This window comes from Chaetodon trifascialis, chromosome 21 (genome assembly GCF_039877785.1).
Source record: "Chaetodon trifascialis isolate fChaTrf1 chromosome 21, fChaTrf1.hap1, whole genome shotgun sequence".
NCBI classification, from domain to species: domain Eukaryota; kingdom Metazoa; phylum Chordata; class Actinopteri; order Chaetodontiformes; family Chaetodontidae; genus Chaetodon; species Chaetodon trifascialis.
In genome coordinates, this window is record NC_092076.1 from 11,357,793 (window position 1) to 11,379,850 (window position 22,058).

Below are 22,058 nucleotides of genomic sequence, written 5' to 3' on the forward strand. Positions count from 1 at the left end.
CTGGCCAACCGTGTGCTCTGACTCACCCAATCAAAACCCATGTCCCGCCCTCCTGTTCCACCTGAGCTAATGAAAAGGAAGGAACGTAACCGCGGACCAATCTGATCTGATTTGGTCACAGGTAAAACAAGTTTTCCGCTATATGGGATGTTGTCGTTGAGTTCTTTTTTTTTTTTATGAGTTATATATCTTATTTATATGTTTTATCTTATTGAAGGCTTGAGCAAATAGCAAATATCATTCGTTTTTATCTAGAAAATATCTGCTGCTGCAGTGAATGGCTGAATGTAATATATTACAATTGCTTATTTTTTCCTACATGGACATATCAAAGGTTTAACGAAGTTTCACAGATCAGCTCTATGTTTTAGGTATTAACATGAAGACAATTAGCCTCTTCAAAAGTGGGTCAGTTCAGTTTTTTCTTCACTGATTACACCTACTAATAACAGGCCTGACATTACTTCAAGGTCTTAAATTCTTCAGAACTTGCTTGAGCTGCTTTGCGCTGAACGTTAACTCAGTGTTTGTGGGAGCATTTCCATTTTTCAATGTAGCTCCAGGTGGAAACCAGTTAAACAGGTATTAGAGGAGAAGCGGCTGGGTTATAGCACACGCGAGGTAGGCAGTATCCTGAGTGGATACGCTGACTAAAAGACATATAGGACGAGGTCAGACACCCAGGTCACAGGTCAAACACTGTCCTAACCTGGGTGCATGCGTGTATGTGATTGATTATATGTCTCCAGCATTAATTAAATAATGTTGTTTGTGTGAACATTATTGTGAGTCATTCAGTTGGTTTTCAGACTAATGCGACACACATCTGCATGGTTATCTATCTTTTTCTTTCACATGACACCAAATGTTTATTCCTTCTGTCTGTCTATAAAGCTGTCTCTCTTTTTCCTTCTCTCTCTCTTTTCCTCTCTTCCCTCCCTCCCTCCCTCCCTCCCTCCCTCCCTCCCTGCCTCCCTGCCCCAGGCAGTGTGTCTAGTTTCACAGAGCAATTGAAGGTGACAGGGACAGAGAGAGAGGGAGAGGGAGGGAGGGACAGAGGGAGGACACATCACAGTATGGCCTGGGGCTACACAACAGTAGAGGAAGAGCGAGAGATGGAGGGACAAAGAGAAAAGAGAGGAGGGACTCACGAAAAGTACTCACAGGGAATTCCAAAAACAGGTAATGGGAGGATAAAGTTATACACAAAGAGTTGAAATGTGTTTGTCACACATGTGTTTGCCTGCAGGCCGGTGGATAATCACTTTTTTAATCACTAACGGCGTCTTTTTTGTGCGCGAGCCCCTTCCACTCCGCTCCCCTCACTCATAATATATGAACGCATTATAGGATCCAGTCAGTAAGAGCAATTATAATGCACTCCCGTTTGTTTTTATTTTAACGACTTGATGAATATTTGTCGTGGCATTGTAACCATGGTGACTGCCTCCACCGCCGCCGCCCCCCCCACCCTTCCCTCCTCTCCCAGCCCTGTCCACCACCCCTTCCCCATCCCCCCTTCAGCGCTGAAAAAGCAAGGGATGGCGAGCGAGAGAGGGAGAGAGAGAGAGAGGGAGAGAGAGGTGACAGGAATGAACTAACAAGATGCACTAAAAAAATGCATGTCCTGGAGCTACATGAATCTTTGCAGCGAAGCACGCGGCCGTCTCTCTCTCTCACGCACACACACACACACACACACACACACACACACACACACACACACACACACACACACACACACACACACACATTATTGCACTCGGCACACAGGGATCACATAGGTTAAGCCACATTCCAACAACTGGAACACAATAAGATGCAACCATGATTTGTGAATAAAGGAAAAACAAAAGGGTAACCAGCTAGACAACAGTGGGGTGGGATGTGGAGGGTGTGATGGGGGATGAATGCCAAGGCTTTAGGTTTAGTTTTACACCAGTCAAGCAGTTTTGGTACTCAACTTCCCATCGCCTTCTTTCTTTCCCTTCATGTTCAAAGCACTCGCTCTTGCTCAAGTGCTCTGCAAAAGTACAATTTGGAAGCACTTGCGCAAGAGTATGTCCATTTTGAATGACTTTATTATTCTTCTGCTGCACCCAATTTCAGAGGGAAACGTTACATTTTTTCACTCCAGGATGTTTATTTGACAGATATAGTCACTCATTACTTTGCAGATTCTGGTTTGAGGCAAAATATATGATGATCTTGTAAAATATGAAGCACTGGAACAGATGACAGTACCCAACACTGAATACAGTCGCAGCTATGCATGTTAAAATGCTGTTTATATGTTGTATGCATCCCTTATAATAATACAATAATATGATATCATCATTCTGCATAATTAGCAGCAATTTTGATACTTCAAATAAATTTTTCTGATAATACTTTGTACTTTTATTTGACTGAAATGTTGATTGCAGGACTTTAATGAGTACTTCCCCAGTGTGATATTGGTACTTTTATTTGCTTCTTCCTCTGCTGTTCTTACTCCTTTTTACCTTTGAACTTGTCAAGTCCTTTCCTTTCTCCGAGGCACGTCTCGGAGGAAAGTAACAGAGAAAGAGGGAGGGGAGGGGGGGAGAGAGAGACAGAGCAATGGGGGCAGCGGAGAAAGAATAGCATAGTATGAAAGAGAGAGGGAGCGACAGAGAGAAAGGGAGCGCAAAGTCTTGTCAACCGGAAATAAAACAAGCTGGCACCCTCCCCATCCCCAAGCCCCTACACCCACCCCAAAGTCACATACTTCCTCTTCACTCTCTCTATCTCTCTCCTCTGCCTCCATCTTCCATCTCTCTCTTCTTCTCTCCCTTCCGCTGCAAAGAGATATATTTAAACCCCGGTTCTACTCTGCTCTCGCTCTTTGACTCTCCCATACATACCGTCATACCTGCGTCATTACCTAGGCCTCACATCAAACCTTGTGTGTCCATCGCCATGGGTTTCTGTGTGGTGCTCCTTTAACCTGCTATGGGGCCAGACGATGTCTTTGTCTATTGTCCCATTGCTTTAAGGCCAGTGTGTTATAGCAGGAGAACAATACCTCTGTAGTCAGGGAACAATGCACAGGTGTTGTGGGAAAAGCTTTTATTCAATCTCTGCATTTTTTAGCCCCCATGTAAAGAAAAAAAAACAACTTGGACAGCATCTTTAAAGCAGTGCTGGTTTAAATACTCAGTCCATATGAGCACAATATCACACAGCTGATGAAGAAAAAGACACAATCAGTCCATTGATTAGTTGATAGAAGATTAATCTGCAGCTATTTTGACAGATACATCCGTTTGATTGACACAAATATCAAACATTTGCTGGGTTTCAGCTTCTCCAATCTGAGAATGTGCATCATTTTCTTACAATATTGTAAAAGCATTTCCAATCTCTGGGTTTTGGATTGATCACCAAAAAAAAAAAAAAAAAGAAAGAAAGAAAATTGTGATTTTATTGTGATTTTACAGTATTTTGTGGTGTTTTATGGACCAAACAATTAATAAATGAATCACAAAATTAATAGATAATGAAAAAAAGACATTATAAAACTTATAAAACAGCAAGTTTAACTGACACTGTCCATAAAGACAAATTATTATTATTGTTATTATTATGGTTGTTGTTGTTGTTTATGCTGTTAAACGGGTTAAAAAATCAAAAGAATTTATGCATCATTACTTATCCCAAATATCTGGGGGTTCAATAGTGTTTAATATTGTTCCTTCAGTCATTGACATCATTATAACATTAGTACATCAAATAAATAAAATAATTCAATGACAGTTATTGATAAGATAAATATTACTAGCAAATTACCCAATTACCATACAAATATCTGGTTATAGAGAAGTTTTAATATGTTTTAATCATTAATGATACATTAACATGATCCTCTGATTTTCATCTTCATCATGTCTCAAATAAATCAATAATATCGTTATGATATTGCTGCTTATCTAAGTCTAATTGCAGAGAAATATGTCTTTTTCCATGAATTTGTTTTACTGTGACATGGAATTCTATCCCAAAGTTCAGTGGTTTAAACAATCCTAATAATCATGATAATCCCTGAAGGAATGGCTAAAAATATCCAGTAGCTGAATGCGATATTCACAACAGCAATACAAAACAATACAAAACAATAGCAGATGCACGTGAATATGTCACAGCTTTATCAAAGTTTTAAAGCATCTCTTGTAAGTATCAATAAAAAATGGCTTGAACATTGAGTTTAATCTACAAATGTCAGTTGTCTGGTTGCACATGTGCTTGTGTAAAAAAAAACCCGAACACACCTGACTGCCAGTTACGCTCAGTATTTATGTGCAATTTTTTGATTTCCATCATCTATTTAGCATCTACTATCTCTCCATTATCTGTGCTTTATGCTCTACTCTCTCGGCCTCCCCTCCTCCTCTCGCTGGCATTAAGTTCAAACTTGACACTGATGTTGACTCACTTTGTCACCCCTCGGTGGCTCCCTCTCTCTCTCTCTCTCTCTCTCTCTCTCTCTCTCTCTCTCTCTCTCTCTCTCTCTCTCTCTCTCTCTCCATCGCTTGGAGGACAAGAGTGCCCGCAGACGCATTTCTCTCCAGAGCCCCCCCCTCCCTCTTTCACTCTCTCTCACCCTGTCTAACTCTCTCCATCTCTCTCCTACTCTCTCCTTTACACACACACAGTATTGTCAACAAAGCTGGAGAACAAGGGACGTGGGGGGAGCAGGGGAATCAAGGTCCACAGAGGAGGAAAGTAACACACAGGACCCCCGCATCATTTCACCTGGACACTTGGTAAGTTTGCAAAAAAAAAAAATCTAGTCCCTGCAGCACTTTCATATGTGTGTGCGCGTGTGTGTGTGTGTGTGCTGAGATCACTTGTCTAATATGGACTTTGTTCGAGGCTTTGGGGTCGACGATAAGTTAATCATTTCTGGAATTTAACCGAAAATCGGATCAACAAATTCTTGTCCGGGGGCTGCTTCGTCCAAATGAATGAAGTTTGACCTCTGACATCATGCTGCTGCAGTAGTTTGTGTGAGATTTGGCTCAGTACTGACGTACCTTTGCATTCCTTTCTGACTCTGCAAAGAGGACGTTTCCCAAAAAAACGCTTTTATTCATCTCTAACCGAGGCATACATTCGTTTATATAGATGATGATATTTATGGACGTACTTGGGCACTTCATGTCTGATACTAAAAGTGAAATGCGGGTTTTGTTCGAACGTTTCATGGAGATCTCGATCATGAAGCTTCTGTGTGTGTGCGGTGCCAGTTTGTGGCTACATATAAAAGCAGTGTCTTTTCATGCATTCGTGTTTGCGAGTGTGTGTGTGTGCATGCGTGCTCAGGCTCATCAACACAGATAGAGCTAAAAGCAAGTAGCATAATAAATGTCATGGCTTTCAGAGTGGGTTCTAATGTACCTTAGCTCCCCATGGTATACTAGCATACCAATGTATAACACACACACGTTACGACAGCGGGCGTGTAACTAACTCCATTTCTGTCTGTCATCATGAGGCTAATTCACCACAATGCCGACCATGTGTGAACTCATGCGATATGAACCCCTCCTTCTTCTTCTCTTCTCCAACCCCCCTCCCCACCCCTCAAAGAGGAAGGACTGGAGGATCAAAGGAGGGAGATAGGAGCCAAAGGTGACTCTAATCAGGGGCGGACACACACAGTGCAGGACTCTTTATTTCTCTTCATGGTGGTTTGGACTCTCGTAGTATGTATGAGAAGTTAACCATGCTGAACCTGCAGAGCGGCTCAAACTGGAGCGGGCCTAACAACTGGTACCATGACCCCACCGGCGTTCAGACACAACACAGCACAGGTGAGGGGAAATTCTCAACACACGCCAATGCTAAGTTAAATGTGGCACTTGTGGCTGTCGCACCAACTTCCTGTCAAAGCCAGAATCTCATTCGAAACTGTGTCCCTCCGTGCATCCGTGGTAGCAATTCTCCTGACACTCCCACATCTCTTTTGTCACCTTCCTCTCTGCCAGTGTCTGAGGGCTGTCTGCTGGACACCGAGGGCAGCATGGGGGGAGAGGCGGGGGGAGGGGGAACAGGCCGAGGGGGAGGAGTCCCCGTGGAGAGGGACGATGGCGAGGAGTCTCAGCTGAGGCTGCAGCTCAAGAGGAAGCTGCAGAGGAACAGGACCAGCTTCACACAGGAGCAGATCGAGGCTCTGGAGAAAGGTCAGACCATGCAAGCACGCACAGCGCTTTTCAGCCAATCACTGCCCTCCATGGGCACCAGCCAGACCAGAGAGTGTCATGACGCAGCTTATCCTGCTGCTTTTTTCCCCTGCCAACACCTTTGTTATTGGATTATAGCCTTTACACCTTTTTTCTTTCTTTTTTTTCCTTTTTTTTTTTTTTTACAGCTTTTTGCTAAATAGCTGGGAAACTACACCCAAAATCAGGCTGTTTATTGCGTATCGTGCTTGGATTTGTAGCAGTCCATGCAAGAGAGAGCAAACACTGCCACCCCTGATCATTTCCAGATGCAAATTATCATCTCAACTCAAATATTCCTGATCTGCTCCAAAAAGCCTGTGGCAGCGTGTAAAGCCGAGTTTTGATAATGCATCATTACTGTGGCTGTATTATGCAGTGAGATCTGGCCCTCGTAGCCCTGATATCCAATGAGAGGGATCAGAAAGCCACCCTTGACTGGATATGGCTGCAGCAGGCCCTTGAGCTAAATAAGGACGCAATGTCCACTGTGCAGCCGAGTGGAAGAGTATCAGTGTGGTCACTCTGTGCAAATGACATTAATGAGGTACACTGACCTCGGTGCACGGCCAAAGCACAATAACAAATGTGTTGACACAGACGCCAATTATAACCAAGCCAATTATAACAATTTGGGAGACAGACTTAATTCAAAGAGCCAGCTACGTTATCTTGTGCAATATGGATTTATTAACCATGTGTCACCAGCACGAACTTTAGTCTTCACTTATTTACAACACTGGTAATCTGTTAACATTATATTTGTAGCAATTTCTTTCATAATTTTAACTGATTCATTCATTTCGGTTTCTCCTTCGACCTTTTACTGGCATGCTAAGCTACCATCAGAAGCACAGATGGTTAAATCTATAAAGACGTCTCCATTACCAGACCTGAAACTTCAGAGTTCATTAGGATGAGTCAGACTGTCATTTAGAGGGTGAGGCATGTCCTCGTTTCGACTTGTCAACAACAAAAATGTCAGCAGTTTGTCAACTATAAATTAACTGCCACAGTGAGAAGTGATACTCGGAAACAGAAAGTCTCAGTGACACAAAGTCGCTGTTTAAACAGCCACTGAGTCAGGAGTGAACCCACCTCAAGCCTCTGCGTTATAAGCTGTTAGTCAGTATGCCAGATAGAAATACTGATCAGTTCAATAAGATAAGATATACCTTTATTAGTCCCACAGTGGGGAAATTTCATGCTTACACTGAGAATTTAGAGTGTAAATAATGACAAAATGAAAACCTATAATGGTTCTTCCTCTTCGGTTTAGTTTTAGTCAGCCTGAGTGCTTAGGCGGCATCTCAACTTGAATCCTTTCATTTGAACTTTCTGCGTGTTCCATAATAATAAATAATTTATACAAAGTGCAATAAATATTTCAAGTATGGTTGTAAGGATACATCTCAGCTTCCTGGATTTGTACATCCCATGGCAACATAATTAGTGATGCTGATCTTGAGAAGCAATTAGCTGATATGCAGGAAAACAATCAGATAATCAATCAGCTGATTCAGACTCATTCTCTTTTGAATCTGGCTTGAATTCTTTACACAACAAAAGACAGATGCACATGGAAAATGCGTTAACGCCACACAGCCGGGGTTATCAGAAGAGCTGCTCTCCAGTCGTCTTGTCAGCCTCGATTATGACTCACACTGCGTGTTTGACATTAGTTAATATCTTCCACAGAGTTTGAAAGGACACATTACCCAGATGTCTTTGCGAGGGAGAGATTGGCAAACAAGATTGATTTACCAGAGGCCAGGATACAGGTGAGGCAGCGCTCTCCATTTGTTTAACCCTGATGCTCCACCTGTGATAACATGCCTCATTTTCTAATATGCTCCTGCTCCATAAAGAGAACTCTATGATTGACAGGTGTGGTTCTCAAACCGAAGAGCCAAGTGGAGGAGGGAGGAGAAGCTGCGCAATCAAAGGAGGTCAGGGGGCGTGACTTCCTGTTCGCAGAACCAAGCCCCTCTGACCACTTCCTTCAACACGTCTGTCTATCATCAGCAGCATGGCAGCAGTTCAGGTAAACACCACTGTGACTGCGTAATTGTAGTCATAATGACTCTCCATCGTTACAGTTTATGGGCTGATTGACTCATTCATACAGCACATCAGTGGTACTTAAAGCTCTCTATGATTTATAGATTTGGTAGCAGAAATATTTTACTAGTTTATAATTACAAACCTCAGAGCTGCTGCTTGACATTTGGAGGCAGGCAAACCATTAGAGTTTCTCCATTAGAGCGCATCTATATTACAACATTTCCACTGCGAGATGTTCCCATCGTGTGTGTGTGTGTGTGTGTGTGTGTGTGTGTGTGTGCGTGCTTACCATCTCGCTCTGTGTGTCTCTCTCCAGGGTCCATGTTGAGTCAGGCTGAGTCGTCCCTGCCCAGCTACAGCTCCCTGTCAGTTTTCTCATCTGGAGTCCAGGTTGGACATTCATCATCATTCATCATTCATCAGCACCTTCTAAACTTTACCAAAGCAGGTCATCGTCTCAGAGCAGGACCTGAACTTTCCGTCAAGGGTAGAAAACACAGGATCATGAAATAGATATGTAAATAAATAAACGCTATTGTAGGTATTAATACTACTGCTCCTTTTACTCTTAAAAATAATAACATAATCTATTCTTCTTCTCATCAAAACTCTTCATATTGCTGTAGTCCAAAATGCTCATTATTATTTACTAATAACAGCAACAACAACAAAAGATATGATAATAAGAAATTTTAAAAAAGAGGAAAAAGTAAGCAAATCTGGAAATGTGTGAAATATGCAGCGATTTTAAGTGTTATATTGGATTTCTTGAAGAGGCAAAAATGTGACTAAACACCAAAAAATAATCTCTCAAATCTTGATTGTGGTCAGGTTTAACTGTGACCTTCACACAGTAAATTAGCCTCAGACATCACTCAGTAAGGAAAGATGATGTTGGTGATGGAAATTAGGAGACGCACATTTGTTTTCGTGACTACTTACAACACTCTTTATCACATCGCTGTCAGCGCGCTCAGACGATCTTTGCTTTGTTTGAGGACCACCTGTAATGAAATCATGTAAAAACTAAATGCAGCATTTCACAGAAGCAGCAGTTCTAAAACTGCTTAATTGAGATAAATTTAGAAAAGCTTGGGATACAGGACTCGCTGATATTTTTCCTTTGTTAGGGACGAACACACAGCACACAGGAATCATCCCAGCCACAGCAGCATGAAAACACACATTTTCTAGTTTTACATCAATGAGATATGTATGATATGATTTGAAATGTCAGGAATAAACAAGAAACGAGAGACAAACTGTGACTTATGCTGAAAATATTTTTTTATGTCTGCGCAGTAAATTGATTTTCTGTTAATTTCCAGCATAAGTCACATCATGGAGAAAGTGCTAAATTTCTTCACTCTACAAGCATCTTATTACAAATCACATCTTAATTTTTGTCAGGCCTGTAAAATTTAAATTACAGAATATTCTAAAACAGAAACACTGCCCATCTCTGGTCATAAGACTGCGCTCCTGCTTCTCTTAGTGCTGCCGCTGTGCTTCACTCCCACCATGCAGCACTACTCTAGCACCGCCGTGTGGATAAACTGAAGCCATGCAGTCACTGCTTCACACTGCCTTTACACTGCATGGTGTCGTACACAGCAGGGGCTATATTCACATTTAAAGATGAGATAAAATGCTCTTTTTTGTTGTTGTTTCAATATAAATCTAACTCAAATCTCTCCTCTCCCTCACGCCTCGGCTCTTTTGTCCGCTCTCAGTCTATTCCTCCGCAGTCGGCCTCCTCCTACTCCTGCATGTTACCTCCATCCCCCTCTGCCCCGCGCAGCTTTGACTCATCGGCGTACTCCTCCCCTCATCTGCAGACTCCACCCTCGGCCAACTCAAACACCGGTGAGTGTACTGACTTGCCTTATATCTGTCTGTACCTCGGACTGCTGCATAATAAATGACTGACTGTCCCTGTTTTCTTCTCCCGCTCGTCCACCCAGGGCTCATATCGCCTGGCGTTTCAGTGCCGGTCCAGGTTCCAGGATCTGAGCAGCAGGGCATGAGTCACAACCTGGGTCAGTACTGGGCCAGATTACAGTGAACTACAGACAATCGCTGCCAACACAAAAGACAACGGGGAAAAAGGGGGCATGTAACAAAAAAGTGTGAAGAAAACAGTTATGGGGGACACACAGGTTTTAAGGAAGCACAGGACTGAGCTATAGAGGGGTCTCAATGAGTTGCAGACCCCAAAATGCATTAAATGTTTACAAATTCAGCCAAGAGCAGCTTTGGTTGCACTTGGCATTACTCTGGTCATGTTGGTATTTGCTTAGTACTATCAGGTGGCACCTTTTGGGGGGGTAGTGTGTTAATCATAGGGCTGAGGTCAGTATTGTAAATAGTTTGAGGTGTTTTTAGGATTAAAAATGGAGTCAGGATCAGGCTAAAGTCAGAGTTTGGGGTCACACTGATGCAACAAGTGACAGCGCTTTTTTGTCATTTGACCCACATCAAATGTCGTATTTCATTATTGTGTCAAAATATTCAATGATCCAAATCATAAGCCAAAAACTAAACACAACAGGACAGAAGGGAAAAGAAAGCACAGCCTTTATTACGCAGAGCTGTGATACACTGTGAGATGTGGCTGAAAGCTCTGAAAGACCAGTAAGTGGACTTCTGAGCTTGGATTATTTCGTTACGCCTGTTTTAACAAATGCTGTCCATACAGGTGGCTGCTTTGAGACCTGGCGTCCCTCCGAGCCCATGAACTTAAAATAAACAAGGTTATTTAAAGAAATAAGAAGAAGAAGAAAAAAAACAGCATCCTGAGCTGCAGCCTTGAAGTTTACAGATATCCAAAGCTGAGAAAATGGCAGGGTTATGAATCTAATTCTGCCATACAGAAATGCTTCAGGAAGTGATTCTGCAGTACTAAGTAAATGCCAGCAGATGTCTGTATTGTGAAGTGTAACCAATGTTTCTTGTAACTCGAGCAGCTCAGTGATATTGTGATAGCGAGCTTGTTCCCTAAGCTGTGTGAGGCTACTGTGAAGATTTTTGACTTGCTTACGGCAATCACTTTTACTAAAACTTAAAAACGTACCATAAAAAAAGAAAGTCCTACCTACCCTGCCAGCATTACACTAAGACTGATACTGCATATTTTTGTACAGACATCTGTGTATGATGAAGATAGCTGTGGAATATTGTCAGATATTATCGGAGGGAAGAATGTAGCACGTCGTGGACTCAAATCATCCTCAAAGCACAAATATCATTTGTTAAGGTAAATTATTAGGGATGCACCATATCAGTAATGGTATTATATATTGTCTGATACAAGGCTAAGTATGAAAATGCTACATATTTACAGTACAGGCATCACAGATTTTCTCCACAAACTACAGTAAAGCATTTTTTATATACAGTATATAGTACATGGTTTTCTTTATCCGATCCATCAAAAGATTAAAACACAATCAGCAGTGATGCACACTTGGATTGGCAGGGATTTATTTTTTTTTGTACATCACTGATGAACCACATCCATCAGCCAGCGACAATCAAGCATCGTCACGCAGCAAACAAGCTAAAAACCACCAAATGCAAACACTTGCTCGCGAGACTGACAATCAAAGCTGGAGGTACGGAAGGTAAAAATGGAAAAAGGTTTTTTTGCAACACCGTCCATACAATAGAAGTGACATTATCAACTGTGCATGACCAAAATAAGCCGCTATAGACAATCAGCTACTTGCAAGAAATGAATCGAGTATTGTACAAAGGCGTTACTGTACTTTGCAGGGTTTTAACCTCTGCTCACTTTCCTCTGACTACTGGTTTTGTTGATGCATCTCAGTTTAAACTTAAATGAAATGTCTTTCAACTCTTATTTAAATTTGTCTTTTCACTCGTTCACATAAGTCCTCTGTGTTGTTTCTGTTGTTGCTGTGTGTTGTGTTAGTACTGTATAGCTACCAAGAGTCAACCCTTTTGTGAAGGCCTTGGATCCCTTTAATGACAATAAAAACTGTGTGTAATGAATAGAAATTCAAAAGTGTTTATTTCTGATGTTACGTTACAGTTTCTTTACCGTCCGTGTGGTTCAAGATGAAAACCATCAGGTGGACAGAAACACGACATAAATGTTAATGTTGCTCCGTTACTGGTTTGATTTCACCGTATGAACTTAGAGAGTGAAAATATGTCAACGTTGTGCTTACAGCTTGTTTCTGCTGCCCCCAAGTGGACAAAAATCAGTTAATGCAGGTTTAAGATGTTCTATTTTATTTTCTGACTTCAGCTTGGGACCAAACAAACAAACTGCAAACCTGATGAGCATGCAAACATCAGCAGCCTGTTCCAGAAAGGCTGTGTGGTCTCTCAGTTTCCCAGAGTTCAGAGTCCACCTTCTGGACATCTGAACAGATCCAATATGTTCGTAGTAGAGCAAGGATTTTAATGCCAGTGACTGCTTCAGTTTGATTGTTGTGCACATGACAAATAATGAACTTCAGCGGAACAACAGCATAGACATGGCGTCTGTCATAATCAACACTACTAAAGACTTCCACGCCGTCCACGGGTGCAGCAACATGAAGTGGACATGAAGTAACTGGCCAGCCATTAGCAGGGCAGCGTTTTGTGCTAATGGCATGACTCACTTGGTTCCCTGGAGAATGGACGGGAATTAAAGACAGGAGGCGAGGAAGAGGGGGAGGGAGAGAGAGGGAAAGATAACACCAGTGATGGTCTGCAGAGAGAATGACCCACAGTCATAATGGGACTCAAAGATGGGATGTGAGATGCCGGTGCACTCCAGCTTAACGCAGCGTCATCAGTTTCCCAGAGACTCAGATGTGAATAACACTGGTAAATAGTTCTTGTTGAAAATGAAAACCACCTTTCAAGCTTCAGTGTCAACTAATATGGTTGTAAATTCACTGATAATCATGGAAGTCCAGGGGCGTCGTTATCAAAAGAAAAAAGAAAAACCTCATCGAATTTAAATTTTATTTTCAAACTGCGTGTGATGTAGAAATGTAATGTAATTGAAATGTTTGAAAATTCACAATTGCTAGCAAAATTAGAATTAGAGAGTTGTTTGGAAATGAAGGTTCAGTTTTCTGAATGTTTTCAAGTTTTAATGTAATTTCATTTTAATATTCTTTGACCAGATCTTCTGTAGATTAACACCATGAAAATGTACATTGTGCTTTAACAGCAATTCTTTATGATTTTAATATTAAAAGAAACAATGGTATCAGATATCTATATGAGTGAGGGTATTCATGAAGGGCTGCTCAGATGTTATAATTTAACAGTGTGGGAACTATACTATGAGTATATACCACTATATATGTAAAAGGGCGCATAATGCTATGCTTATATTGCCATTTTCTAGTATTTACAATGCTCTGAGGAAATAGCTGCAGTCAGTTTCACCGTTATACACCGGAAATCTCAGCAAGTGAAACTTTTGCTGAACTGCAAGTGATGTGGTTCTTCAGTCTTTAGACTGCAGAGGAAACACAGATAACAACTCGCTGAAGTAATCTATTCCTTGGAAAGTGGTACCTGGGATTAAAAGGTCTGGGTACTTTGGGTGGAAATGCAGACCTGCAATGTCATTTTGGGGGCCATAGATACCAAATGCAGCGCAAACAGACCAAGTACTTATTCAGCCAAAGACAATTAAAAACTGTGGTGATAAACATGACTTTAGAAGCAGACCAACTTCTTATTCCAGGAAACCTCGTTTACAAGCATTTAGAGGCCTGTTTGAAGCAATTTAGATCCAACATGTCAATAAGATGACATTACTGCACTGAGTGTTGTTCAGTGCTTTTAATCTCAGCAACCCAACAACCTGTTGAACTACAGGTGAACAAGTGTTAATGGATGGTGGAGGAGTTGGAGGAGTCAGCATGTCATGAAAACTGCTGCTGTGTCCAAAAGCAAGTTGACGTCGATGCTAAACCCAAATAATGATTTTGTGTAGAATCTAAGCTTCTACTAAAACATGAACTTTTTTAATAATGATCCTATTAGTGCCTTTTTAACGACTTGTGACAAAAAGATCTTAGAAAAATAAACTCAAACATTTCTGACACTTATCAGCTGACCAATACTGAGATATATCTGGAATAAACTTATGTTAGTTGATGTAAATGCCTGGCTGCATCATCAACTGGGCAAAGTGAACAACAGCAACAAACATCTGCTCCACGCAACAAATCAATTCAACATGGCACTTGCTTTGTCTTTTCAGTCTTGAATTCATTTAGGGAGATCCATCCAATTTACCGCTGGACCCCTTACCCTCTGGAAAAGTGCTACAGAGCAGACCAAAATCCATTCATTTATCATTTATTTATCAATTAACAAGCAATTCATGTTTACAATTGCACGGATTACTTTAATAAGCCTTTATTACTTCACATTTAGCACATGGCTGATTAGAAATTTGTTAACATTTATGTCTTATATCAGATCTATAAAACATTAGTAAGTCATTTATCAAACTATTGATAAGACCACCTTATTAACCCTTTACAAATGGAAGCATATGAGAAACTGGATCCAAAGTGTTTTAGAGATTAAAACATCACAATGACTGTCTCATATTGTATCGTTGTCATATCAGAGTTTTGCTTTTGATCAGCAGTCTGTAGCCTCTATGATACACAGACATAACGTGCAAAGAAAAACCACAACCAACGACTCGCTCAGCCTTCAGTGAGGGAGGGCAGAGCTAGAGAGAGTTCAGTGATCGATCAGCCCAGCCTAGTCCCAAGAGACACTGAAGCTTCAGAGGAGAAACAACGGTGAGCTTTGTTTCCCTTCTCTTGGCTTCGGGATGGTTTGGAGGAAGCTGCTGCAGTTAAAAGCGAGGAATGTCTCTGTTTGGTGCAAAGAACGAGTATTCTGATAATAACGGAGCGTTTTTTTTGCAGTGACTGGAATGGAGCTGGGTCTTCTGCTGTTGATGGTTTTGACCTTAACGGAAAGCACATCAGCGCAGTCAGACCAGTACAGTAGAGCAGTGGTGAGTGTTGAAGAGAGGAAAAATGTCATTTAACTAATATTCTCATAAGTGTGTGCAGCCATCCTGTCAGCGCCCTTCAGTTATCCATTTATTATGTATTGTGTGATTCAGTGCTGTCTTTACTTGGCATCATAATTGTCTAATTTCCTATGAGAAAAACTACATTTGCTTTGTTTTTGCTCAGTCTAAGGCCAATAATGAGGCCAGTCGAGGATGTGTATCACTTCATTGTTATTGACTTAAGTGACATTAAGTATTTTAAATTGCAGTCATGTCAATTTTAAAACCCACCCAGCGAGAATGATTTCTTCTTGGGAAAAATGACATTGCATACCCGCGTGTGTGTGTTTGTTGTATTCAGATGTGAAGAGTGCTCGTCTTTGCATCAGGCAAGGATGCACATGAGGCAGTGTGCAGGTGACTCATGAGGTTTCTAAAAACCAAAAGAAAAGGCTTCAAATCCGTATAATTTTTATAGAAGAGCAGGTTTTGGGGAAAAATGGTAGCCCCAAGTTGTCATCGTTTCTTGCAGTGCACTATGACACTATATTCGAGACATTAATATAAGTTAAGTAGTATAAAATCATGAAATGCAGCACAGTGTCCACTTCTCTCACACAGTTCCTCAAACATTACGTCAATGTTGCTTATTTTGTGCCATTTCGCAAGTATGAACGTCAGTGCATCATGTGTGAAAAAAATGTTTCACTTCTGTCACCATGAACATGCTTGATGCTGTTGGTGTCTGAGTAATTTAGCAAGAATAAAAATAAATCAGGTGACCAACCCATCTCAAAATAATATCAGTCAAAAATTAGAAAATTTGCTATGACAAAAATAACAAAAGTGATCAGCTTTATTGGAAATAAACATAAGGACTAAGAGGAAAATGAAACCATGTTTTCTGCAGTGTAAAACCCACATAAATACAACTGTTGAGTGAGCCAACACCATTTCCTTTCAACTGAAAATACAGCACAAGGGTGGAGGCAATGCAGTGAGGAAGGGTAGGTTTCAAAATCACTTTTAAGAAACACTTTTCTTTTGTTTTCTTTTGACATAGTTAACAGTTAAGACACCACACTAGATCTGTCGGTCCGTTCTCCATGCCGTTATTCTGATTATGTGAAATGTCAATTGCGCTCTGCCTTTACCCCATCAAGCATCTTACTGAACAAGGACAGGATCATGTAAAACTAATGAGAAAAGTGCTGACACACTGCACTGTGAGGAACATGCTGAGTCTGTTTCAGTATTTGCTGGTAACCTTTAAGCCGACTCATGTAAGAGATGGATTTCAGTGATAGCAGCTGGTTAATGGTGCCCAGATGACCGCATTTCCGCTGGTTTCCTTGTGTTCTTTCCAGGATTGGCTGAGCAGGTACGGCTACCTTCCACCTCCTGATCCGCGCACAAGCAAACTGCAGAGCAAAGATGGGATTGAGAAAGCCATTCGTGTCATGCAGAGATTTGGCGGGGTCCAGGAAACGGGAGTGCTCGGTAACAACCGCTAAACTCAAATCAAGATCAAGACCATATATCATGTGCAGCCTATATTATATTTCACATGTCTGTGGGTCACAAGAAGTCTTCCTGTAACCTGCACTTCATCACACACTGTGTGATCAACTTCTCTTCCAGACAGTGAAACCCTGAAACTCATGTCCACACCACGGTGCTCCCTCCCTGATATTGTTGCGGGGGAGGACATGCTGAGGAGGAGGAGGAGGAGGAAAAGATATGCCCTGTCAGGCCTTAAGTGGCATAAGACAGACCTCACATGGAGGTGTGTTTCCTGTCATGTTATACTGTGGCTTTATGGCTTTCCTGTATGAATCACAGAGCTTTATATATCATCTTAGGTTTTGGGGAAGTGCCATCTTTGGGGAAGCTTTCAGGCTTCTTTTTGTCTCTACATACGTTTCCGAAACTGGAAATCTGCATTTGAATCCAGCAATCTGACAAATATTTAACAATCACATACAAACTGTTTGGATCTATTGCTTGCAGTACTGTGGTTGTCAGCATGTTTAAGCTTTGTGTCGACTGTAAGCTCGACCGATCTAATTTCTTTGTTCACCATGAAATTAGCGCCTTGCAGCACACCAGAAACCATCTCTGGAAAAATGAGAAAGATATATCTTTGATCACATGCACATGAGAGGATAAGCTTTATTTATTATTGTTGTTGGGAAATATAAAAAGACGTTCTTGTGGTTAAAATGTGACACTTTAGTTTCATTTTAAAGAGAGTCTGTAATTTCCTAAAACAGATGGGCGCTTTAGTTTTTACCAAATATTCCTCAAACAAAGAAAATCATGCCTTTCTTGGGAACTATTTTCAGCTGCGGATTAATACACATTTGGCACTCCAGTGAGACTTTACAGCAGCAGGATGATGCTTCGAAATAAACTATGGCGTCCATGTTCAAAGTAATGAAGGAACATGTCCCACAGTGGAAGTCTTCGACAGCAGTGGAAGTCTATGTCACAGAGCATTAAGCTATATCAGGTTATCATTGTTGATAACAACATCATTGTTGGTTTTGGTGTTCGGATAATTAAAACATAACATAAAATTTTGTTATAATGCATCTACTCTTGTCTGCAGTGTCCACAGCTACCCATCACCCTCCCTCTCACCCAGACTGCCTAACGATTTGGTGGACAGCATCCTGACTCACGCCTTCAAAGCCTGGAGTGACGCGGCCCCCTTGAATTTCCGTCGGCTGCCGAGTGACAGCAGGGGGGCGGCAGCTGGAGGGGACATCAGAGTGTCTTTTAACCGCTTGCTTCACGACGACGGGTACCCTTTTGACGGGCAGGGTGGCACCCTGGCCCACGCCTTCTTCCCCGGCAGGGATGAAGTGGCGGGGGACACACACTTTGACGATCATGAGATCTGGAGCTATGGAGGTATTTACTGATTGAAATCGTGATGGATGGTATTTGATGGATAGAAGACCTGACAAGACTCTTTTGTACTAACATACAAAATGTGATGGGAAATGATCTGTATCTGATACCCGTTATCAAAAGAGGAAGCAGAGTCTGTGGTCTAATTCCTCTGAATTCATGGCTGTTTGTGAGATCCAGCAACACTTTTGCTTCACACTTCCTCAGGTGACAGCAGCAGCACAGACTTGTTCACAGTTGCAGTGCACGAGTTTGGCCATGCGCTGGGCCTGTCCCATTCGTCCACCGATCCGTCCATCATGAGGCCTTACTACCAGGGTGCTGTGGGAGACATTGCGAGCTTCCAGCTGGCCCTGGATGACAAGCTGGCCATCCAGCAGCTTTATGGTCAGTTACCAGCTGGAATAACTGCATTCTGTACTGCATTCTGTAGAGAGATGAAACTTGAGAAAACAGTGAGGTCAGCTCAGTGTCAGGACTCTGGAGTGACTCTTTATTTTTGCCATTGTACAAGGTGTTACAGTCCTCCACCTGCTTTATTTTACAGTCTTTGGCTAATGAGAGTACAGACAAGGAAGTTAACCTACAAAGAACAGGCAGGAGACAAATATAGTTGTGCAAGTTCATAAAATGTGACACCAAACAAGGCAGTAATAATTTGAGCTGAATTCTCTTTTGGCCTCAGATCCCGTCCAGAATTTTCATATTACTTGATGTAATGATGTATTAAAAGCTACCTCTTGTGGTCTGTGGCATGCTTTGGCTTTGTAATTTCCTCCTAAAATGGACAAGAAGAGGCTCTGGACTGAACTACGTATTGTTTGTGATGATAGCTTGTATTACAAGTTAAAATGTAAGAGCAAAGTCTTACCCATTAATTGTTCATTGTAAGCGTATTATGCTATAGCTCGATAAAGCATACCACAAAGGATATAAAAGGCCATAAAAAGCCAATCAAAACTGCCCTCTGATAGAATAATTTATCAGCGTAGTACTAATGTGTGCAAAGGTGCACTCATGCACAGGATATTTCAGCTGTTTCCTTCCGTGTCCTTAAAAGAAACTGTCTGCATCCTGTGTGTCAAACTCCCCTGGTTACTGAGAAGAATGTGGGTTGCTTTCACAATTTTTCCCATGCTGTCATCGGCCTCAACGCCTCCTCAATGCTGTCACCACTGTAGGTGTGAAGGGCGGCTGGCCACCAGGTGGTGATCCTGACCTCCCACGCCTACCCACTCCACCTCCTCCAAGACCAACACAGCCGTGAGTAGAGCCAGACCAAAGAACCACAACTGCTGTGCATCCATCCAGACAATACGCACTTATCATTTGCATTTACAAACGATGAACATCCTATCCGTGCGCTCACTCACGATGATGATGAGTAATTCAAGACAAGTGGATGCAGCTGAAAGCCCTCTGATCGATCCCCACTGTGGCCTTGTTTCACCATCTAGTGATTTTTTTTTATAACACTGCATCCTATAAAATATAATATGAGTCTGACTTTTTCTGTCCCAGTTCTGACCCTTCATTCCACGACCGCTGTCAGGGAGGCTTTGACGCAGTGGCAAATATCAGGGGAGAGGTCTTCTTTTTTAAAGGTAGGAACAGACGATCAGGGACGCACAGAATAGGAATTAAAATCTACTTAAATCCTGTATATTGTCTACATTATTCATGTGACAAAAGGATATTCAGAATTGGCTGGTATGTTGGTTTTATGCATACACTTAATGATCCCCTTCATCGTCTGCACTGTGTGTGCTTACACATGGAGTCATGTTCACTCTCATTTCTTGGAAAGGTGAACACTTCTGGAGAACTAAGCGAGACGGGTCTCTGGTGTCGCTCAATCCGGCTCAGATCAGAAACTTCTGGATTGGCCTTCCGCCAGGAACGAACAAGATTGACGCAGTGTACGAGAGGAAGAGTGACAGCAGAATCATCTTCTTTATCGGTGAGAGACATAATCCTGTGATGATGTGAGCGTGGTCCCTGTTGAGCAATTATTACACTTATAATCTCAACAGCAGAAGAAATTGCTGTAAAGGGAAATGTAAAGTTATAATTTACAGTAACCAATGGTTATATTTGAAACTCTGTCCAGGATCTCAGTACTGGGTCTTCAAGGACACGGTGGCCATGACTGGCTACCCTCGGCCCCTCTCTGAATGGGGCATGAGGACAAAGAGCGGGGTGCTGGTGGACAGGGTGGAGGCAGCCTTCATCTGGGCCCACAACGGCAAGACCTACTTGTTTAGCAGTGGGGAGTTTTGGAGGTTTGATGAGAGCCATAAGGGTGAACAGACGAGCCGGCGGCCGGAGCCGGACTACCCACGGGACAGCACCCTATGGTCAGGCGTACCCTCCCACGTGGATGACATCATAAGCTGGGGAGAAGGTAACACAGTGTTCACTGGCAGAAATATGATGATATATTGTGATCAGTACCTGAGACTAGAGCTGAGCAAAACCTTTACTTCAGTGTCATGAAACCTTAACAGGCTTTTAGAAGCTGCTGGAAACCGCAAGTGTCGACAGAGCAATGGAAGAGATCTGATGTAATCAAAACAAGAGGCACTGAACACCAAAATCACCTGACTTGATTAACAGCATACATGTACCACACGGTGAACATAAAACAGGCAGACCCAGGAAACTACCACATGAACTGAATCTCTGAAGGACTATTAGATGAAGGTCATCTTTAAAGTTGGTGTGTTCAGGTGCTGTATTTAAAGAGACCCTGTGGAGTTTTTGACCACTAGTAGCGCTACAGAGAAGTGTTTTTAGAAGTGGCCTCCTAAAGTAAAAAGTATAGCTGTCAGATAGATGTACATAGTGCAATATTTCCCCCTGACACGTAGTGAAGCCGAAGGGAAATAGAAATATTCAAGTAAGTTATGGTCCACCGCTGCTTCTGTGCAACATCTCTATTCCAGTCTGCTCTTTTTTCTCTCTGTGGATCCCCATGTGTACATGTCCAGTGTTCTTTTCATGGCAAGGAATTATTGGCTGTAAAGAAATCATTACACGCAGTCATCAGTCAACAAATCCATCAACACAGACATTGTACCAAAATGGCAATAACAATGTAATAACAAGCTGCTGCTGCTCTTTAGGAGATGCCTACTTCTTCAAGGACAACCTTTACTGGGTGCTGAAGAGCGGAGGCCTGAACCAAGACGTCGTCACTCCTAAATCCATCGCTGTGGACTGGCTCAGATGTCCAGCTCCGCCCGCAACCGCCACTCCAGTCAATCCTCGAATCCCAAAGGAGTGCAGCTGTGACTTAAAGGGATCATCTTCACTCCTAAGAGGCAGCTGGCTCCTCCTGATCTCTGTTTTATTTCTAATGGATGAATTTCTTAGAAAATAGATGCCTGAGGTTGAAATCTGTGTGGCTTCAGGAGAGTAAAAATGGCTCTTGACATCATCAATCATATTAGAGCACAACTTATTACCACATTTCAAATTACACACGAGTATCATAAAAAAGCCAATGTTAAATACCATAAGGCCCAGGCTACCGTAGATGCAGAGTACATTTTGCATCCTCCCTCCTTCCGGGTATAGGATTTCAGCCCCTCCTTTCTCTTGAGAGAGTATTGGATTACACAGCCTGTATAGGAGAATGCATGGAAATCCAGCACAGAAATCCAGCACGCAGGCTACTCCCTCATAATGAGGCCTTTCACAACCACCTTATGTTTGCATAGTAAACAGGCAACACAAACACACTTAAGTACAATTGTCAATTTCTTAATCAGAGCTCATTTTGTTAGAATTCAGAGTAGATTTGTGCGTGTGCATAC

At 42.0% G+C, this 22,058-nt stretch overlaps 1 protein-coding gene across 2 annotated transcripts; it reads left to right on the plus strand.

The window, feature by feature from the left end:
* Positions 1–4,630: 4,630 nt before the first annotated feature.
* mmp25b (matrix metallopeptidase 25b) lies at positions 4,631–21,786 on the plus strand. 2 transcript variants are annotated; one of them, XM_070989854.1, is made up of 17 exons: positions 4,631–4,784; positions 5,611–5,834; positions 6,009–6,203; positions 7,941–8,023; positions 8,130–8,286; positions 8,623–8,696; positions 10,040–10,172; positions 15,233–15,324; positions 16,692–16,824; positions 16,966–17,110; positions 17,936–18,240; positions 18,448–18,627; positions 19,422–19,503; positions 19,762–19,844; positions 20,048–20,200; positions 20,351–20,644; positions 21,366–21,786. In XM_070989854.1, the coding sequence occupies exons 2-17, from the start codon at positions 5,729–5,731 to the stop codon at positions 21,620–21,622; spliced, it is 2,472 nt and encodes an 823-aa protein (XP_070845955.1). In that variant the 5' UTR covers positions 4,631–4,784; positions 5,611–5,728; the 3' UTR covers positions 21,623–21,786. The 2 variants fall into 2 exon arrangements, with proteins under 2 accessions (XP_070845955.1, XP_070845954.1); XM_070989853.1 differs by lacking the exons at positions 15,233–15,324; positions 16,692–16,824; positions 16,966–17,110; ... (5 more) ...; positions 20,351–20,644; positions 21,366–21,786 and adding an exon at positions 10,271–10,761.
* Positions 21,787–22,058: the final 272 nt, after the last annotated feature.

Excerpts from the sequence above, each read along its gene's own strand:
- mmp25b (XM_070989854.1), top strand. The coding sequence starts at position 5,729 with ATGTATGAGAAGTTAACCATGCTGAACCTGCAGAGCGGCTCAAACTGG. Across the intron at positions 8,024-8,129 it reads TACCAGAGGCCAGGATACAG|GTGTGGTTCTCAAACCGAAG; the intron begins GTGAGGCAGCGC and ends TATGATTGACAG. Across the intron at positions 19,845-20,047 it reads AGAGGTCTTCTTTTTTAAAG|GTGAACACTTCTGGAGAACT; the intron begins GTAGGAACAGAC and ends TTTCTTGGAAAG.